This window comes from Bison bison, unplaced genomic scaffold (assembly GCF_000754665.1).
Source record: "Bison bison bison isolate TAMUID 2011002044 unplaced genomic scaffold, Bison_UMD1.0 scf7180017864181, whole genome shotgun sequence".
NCBI classification, from domain to species: Eukaryota; Metazoa; Chordata; class Mammalia; order Artiodactyla; family Bovidae; genus Bison; species Bison bison.
In genome coordinates this window covers 5302741-5308605 of record NW_011494753.1, presented here as the reverse complement: position 1 = coordinate 5308605, position 5865 = coordinate 5302741, and the positions used below count along the sequence as shown (strand labels likewise).

At 52.7% G+C, this 5865-nt stretch overlaps 1 protein-coding gene across 1 annotated transcript in view; it reads left to right on the top strand.

Moving 5' to 3' along the window:
• TBC1D2B (TBC1 domain family, member 2B) overlaps window positions 1–5865 on the top strand; it is a gene marked incomplete at its 5' end in the record, with an annotated part of 91310 nt that overhangs the window by 82235 nt on the left and 3210 nt on the right. Inside the window, 3 exons of the mRNA XM_010843404.1 lie at window positions 177–185; window positions 1843–1964; window positions 5747–5858. Coding sequence (XP_010841706.1) covers window positions 177–185; window positions 1843–1964; window positions 5747–5858 — 243 coding nt within the window. The remainder of the gene's footprint in view (window positions 1–176; window positions 186–1842; window positions 1965–5746; window positions 5859–5865) is intronic.

Below are 5865 nucleotides of genomic sequence, written 5' to 3'. Positions count from 1 at the left end.
TAAACCACTCCCTTCTCCCACCTATCCTGAACGTTTTCCTCCACCAAGGCAATGCACAGTTGGTTGGCAACTGCCAGCAAATAACACCAATTGCCACCAAACTTCTAGCTCCTCAGAGTAACCACTAGATTACAGAAAAATAGCTCACCTTTTCCAACCCCTCGTTCCTTTACGAGGGACCAAAGGTGGGTCTGCTCACTGGATGATTCCGTGGGCAGTGGCAGAGGCAGCAGAGTGGTTGGCTTAGCTGGGACATGTGACGATTACCAAGGGGCAGAGTGATCCAGCACTGCGGGCCACCGGAGGGGTCCCAGGAGACTGCAGTCAGTTGCTTGTTCATCAGAAACAAGTCTGTGCCAAACCCTGTGCCTGGCACAGGGGCTTCGATGGTTTGCAATCTGAGCCTCAGCCTCTATCAAACAGCTGGCAGCATTATCCCATTGTATGGATGAGGAGTTAGAGGCCGAGAGTGAGCAGATGATTGGGGCAGACTCGGGGCCAGCTTCAGAGCCCTACTGTTCACAGGCCTCCCACCCAGACTGTGTATGCTTTTAAAAAGATCAGTTTGTGACTAAGTAATACATGATAAACTCAAATCATATAACTCAGATTGTGCAGTAGAAAGATTCCCAGTCTCCTAACTGTTCTTCTCAATGTACTGTATCTCTTTTTCAAGGTATTTGATATATATCTAAAATATGATTGTTCAATTTATTATTTATTGGAGATAGTTCCATATCAGGGTATATAGATCTGGCTCTTTTTTTTTTTTTCAACTCTGCATAGTATCCCCTTCTCCAGATAAACCAGAAATTTACCAAATAGGTCCCTGATAATGGACATTCACCTTGTTTCCAGTCTCTTGCTGTTTCAAACTGTGCTCCAATAACTCCTTATAACTGTCTTTCTATAGGTACAAGTGCATCCATAGGTTTAGTCCTAGAGGTGGATGTGCTGGGTCCAGGGTAAATCCAGAATCAAAAGACCCTGTAGTTTTCATCGAGAAGGCCAAATTGCCTGCAGAAGGGCCTTACCAATTTCTGCTCCCACCAGCAAAGTTTGAGTGTGTATATTAATCCCCTGCTGTGTCCAACATAGTACATTATCACCTTTTAAATTCAGTCTGTCAGTATTAAGAGTTCTCAACCAGGGCTTAAACAGTGTTTCCCACTGGGCCGCAGGTAGGGATGCTAAGAGAAGGATTACCTATTTAAACTCCATAAGTATTGTTTTCTGAATAAGAGAAAATTCACATTGTTGCAGACCAGCCAACACCCTTAGATGTGGGTGAAGTAATTTGTTCCAGAGCTGCTAGAACTTGCAGGAGCACCCGGAGTCCATTTCCTCTGTTCTCAACACAGTGACCCAGAGACAAATCAGAAAAAAAAAATTTTTTTTTTTTCATTTTCTTTCCCCATATTCAGAAGTCAGTAATTCAGACCCTAATTTTAGTAGGTGAGATAAAAACTACCTCTGGAGGTGGAGCTTTTGAAGAAGTTTCAAAATCTTTTGAAGTTTCAGAATCAGAGGACCCTGGTTTTGATTAATTTAACATGTATCTCTAGTCCCGTATAGCTTATGGACTAGAACTGTGAGCTGAATATGGAGGAGTCCACAAAGATTCTACTCCTTAAGGGAATTTTTGGTTTGGGCTGAAGTGTTGCTGAACGCCACCAGAGAGTTGAAAACGTTTTTCTTTTGAGAATGGCAGGCACCTGAGGTCGTGTCTGCCCCACGGCCCGGGCGCAGGCTGCGCTCCCAGGGTTCCGGCAGGTCTCCCGTCCCTGGGGCTAGTGCCTGGAGCTTGGTGCTTCTCTCCTCATGGATTCCGTCCTTCTGCAGGTTATCTTCCGCTTTGCCCTGGCACTTTTTAAATACAAGGAAGAGGAGATCCTGAAACTTCAGGATTCAATGTCCATATTCAAGTACCTCCGTTACTTCACACGTACTATCCTGGATGCTAGGTGAGTCCTTGGGGGACCCCCAGATGTCCAGGAGAGCAGAGCCCTTGAGCTTTTATCCTTGACCCAATAAACATAAATCCTAGCAACCAAAGTACATCCTTCCTTGTCTCAGGAGCACTTACTGAGTATCTGCCACATAGCAGGCCCTCTGCCAGGCACAGAGGGTGGTGGGTGAGGAGCAGGTCCTGCCCTCGGAGAGCTTGTGAGGCTGTTCCAGCAGGGTTTGCTCAGAGCTGTGGTGAAGGGAGCCTGGGTAAACTGGGCTTGGTCGGGGCAGGGCCTGGGCCCACTGGGCAGAGAGCACCCAGGAGCCGTGTGCAGGGCGTGACAGTACAGCATGTTTAGGGAGCTGCCCCAGAGGCTCGGCCAGGGTGGGGTTGGCACGGCAGGATTGAGGCCAGGCCTGAACAGAGCAGGGTTGTTAAGGCTTTTGTAGACTCTCCCCAGGAGGCTGCTTCATCCTGAGTGTTGGGAAGTCCCTGCAGGTTGGATATGAGCAAGGCATATCTGGTTGGAGCAGGACTGGCTGCAGGAGGTCCAAGCTCCAGGTGAGAGAAGTGGTGGCCTGGAGCGAGGTGCCCCCAGAGGCAGATCGGAGTGGGCAGGTGGAAAGGAGTGGAGAGGAAACTTGAACTTGGAAGGGCCCTGGCTTTCTGGCCTGGGCGGCGAGTGGTCAGGCATCCCCGTCGCTCCACAAACACAGGGGCCTGTCTGGGCCACCCTTGTTGTCCTTGTGTCCCCTGAACCACAGTTCGCAGCTGCTCGGGCCCTGGTGGCCCAGGCGTGTTCGCCAGAGGGTTTCTGTGGAGCTGCTGTTGGTTAGGCAAGTGGGGTGCACATCCTTGTGAACCACTGCTACTGCTAAGTCACTTCAGTCGTGTCCGACTCTGTGCGACCCCATAGATGGCAGCCCACCAGGCTCCCCCGTCCCTGGGATTCTCCAGGCAAGAACACTGGAGTGGGTTGCCATTTCCTTCTCCAATGGATGAAAGTGAAAAGTGAAAGTGAAGTCACTCAGTCGTATGCGACTCTTAGCAACCCCATGGACTGCAGCCCCCCAGGCTCCTCCATCCATGGGATTTTCCAGGCAAGAGTACTGGAGTGGGGTGCCATTGCCTTCTCTGTGTGAACCACCGAGTCCCCGTTAATGTTCACTGCACTGAGGTGCTGGGAGCCATCTTTCCCGTATGGGAGTGGATCCCTGTAGCAGACTTGTGGCCTCATGAAAACCACATGAGTCCTTTCACTGACAAACATTTGGAGTGTATTAATGTTCTTCGAATTGTTGACTGCCACCCATAAGAACATTTTATCTCACAACCTGGGACACACATACTGGGGAGTCTGTAACTGGAACAAGAGAATTTGTTTGTTGAAGTTGTTCAGTGCTTGGTACAGACCTGTGCTGTACCCTCTGATATTTTCTGATTACTCTGTGTATCACATATTTAAAATGCTCGTCATATAAACTGACGCTTTGATCCACTGATGGGTGACCACCTCCTTGACAAACACCAGTTGCCCCTCCTGATGCTCATAAGAAGAGAAGGCGGCTTCTCTTCTTGGCCAATGTCATGAGAAGTGGTTGGGCAGCATCAGCCAGGAGGAGCTGCAGGGCACCAGTGCTGAGGGGTCCTGGGACAGCGGGTGTGTGGAGCCAGAGAGAGGGGCCTGAGGACCATTCTCCCCTGTGGTTCTCTTGAGTGAGGCAAGGGGACCAGGGAGGTGGATGTTGGGAGAAGATACTGGCTGGGGCCATACCTGGCATCCTTACATGTCACCACTACTGTTAGGATCTTTTGCTTGGGAAGTGGGTTTTCAGATTTTATTCAGCCTTGTTGCTATATCAACAGTAGGATATCCGAGGGGTGAACCTTGGGAATATTCGTTAATCCCACATCTGGTCAAGACAACAAGAATGGTGTGAAGTGAACTTCACTCCGACAGCTAATGCATGTGGAGGGCATCCTGCTCCAGCCCGGGACAATCTTGTGAGGGTTGTGGGTGATGCCCTGCAGGGTGGCAGAGACACAGGCGGAACTGGGACATGGTCTGTTGTGCATGCTCCTGCAGCGCCACCTGGTGAGTGCCTGCAGGAAGTCAAGGTCCCCTGGACCCAGAGTTCCTGACTGCAGCAGGGTCACCCAGGGGGTGTTGTTAGGACTGCAGATGCCTGCAGTGGAGCCCCACCTCTGTAGTCGGGCCCCAGTGCTTAATAAGCTCCCCAGATTAGCGGTCCCAAGTTGCAGCAACTGTGCAGTACACTGGTTCTGCAGAGGAGGAGGCAGGGAATTCCCAGTCAGATGTGGTCAGGGGAGGTGGGTAAAACAAGATTAGACCAGTCTCTGAGTCAGGACTCTTGGGGACCTCTCACGTGCAAAGTGTCGTCTTCTGAACTTAGCTGACACAGGGCACTTCTCATCTCTCACTTGGACCTTCCAGGCCCGAGGCAGAGCAGGGTGTGGTTTCCGTGCTGCTGCAGGCTGCGTTAATGGGCAGTAGTGACGGCCTGGTGGAGGCAGCGGACAGTATCAGTCTAATTTGGTTTTTCTGTAGCAAGGAAGGGCCTGGACACCTTGATTCCAGGTGTATGGAACCCGCGACTAACAGCTGTCAGAGGACAGGGGCTGGCCCTGCAGATCTGGATCCCCGTTCCCGGCCAGCATCTGGTTTCACCGAGACCCTCACTGAGCTGTGGCTGTGCTCAGGCCGCTCCTACTCATTGGCTCTAGAACATGCTCTGGGAGCTCAGCTCTGAGAGCCAGACCTTCTGACCCTTTACCTTCTGGCAGGAGCATCGTCTGGCTTGGTGTGAGGCATGTCTAAGAAGTGGGTGTTTAAAAATATAAGAGGGAGGGATGCTAAGGGTGTGTCTTCTTACCTGTGTACACCTTACAGTAAAACGGCCCACGTGACTGAGGAGCAGCAGGAGTGGATGGGGAGGAAGCTGGGGGAAGTCCAGTGACATTTCTGTTTCATCACAGCCTCTCTCGGGGTCTGTAAGAGTGTCAGGCCTTTAGTCCCTGCTGCTGGGGCCTGCAGGAGCAGGGCAGGGGCTGAGGGATGGACGACTGGCTTCTGTGACAATTGCAGAGACGTGGCGTGGTTAGTGCCAGAAGTCCATAGCCAGGCCTTGGGCACTTTCTAGTTCCGTTTTTACTAAACTGCTGGCCAATGGTAAGGGGCAAAACCCATGATTTTTAAATGTTTACTGTGGTGGGTTTCTAGACCTGGGGATAGTACGAAACCTATGAACTGCCCGCTTCTCTGTACGCTGCATCTCAATACCTGTCACACCACTGACTGGGCCTGACAGTTGTCCCCAGGTTTGCTGGGGCATCTGTGCGTCAGTTCACCCCGTCAGTCGGTCCAGCAGCAGCACCTTCCTGAGGGCGCCCCGCACCAGGCCTCATGCCGGTTCTGAGGACGCAGAGGCCCACCACCGCCGAGCAAGTCCTGGTGCCCCCCGGCGGCGACTCGAGTAAACCCACGTGGGAGGTGGCACTGCTGTTACCTCAGTGTACAGATGACGAATTGGGGGCCTGAACAGGGGGGAGCTTCCCACGGTCCATGTCACGCAGGGAGCGTGTGGTGGAGCTGGATCCAGGTCATCATCCGGGGTTGCCCTGCGCCTCTGCGTGGGCACTGGCCTCCGAGTGACATACCCGTGTCAGGCCCTCTGCACGGCGTCTGGGGTCCGCCTCCCCACGCCCCCGGGCCCCCAGGCCAGGCTGAGCTCTCGCCTGACCCCCCGATGCTCTGTCTCTGCCGTGTTCCGCCAGGAAGCTCATCGGGATCTCCTTTGGGGACCTGAACCCGTTCCCCCTGCGGCAGATCCGGAACCGGCGGGCCTACCACTTGGAGAAGGTCCGGCTGGAGCTGACGGAGTTGGAGGCCATCC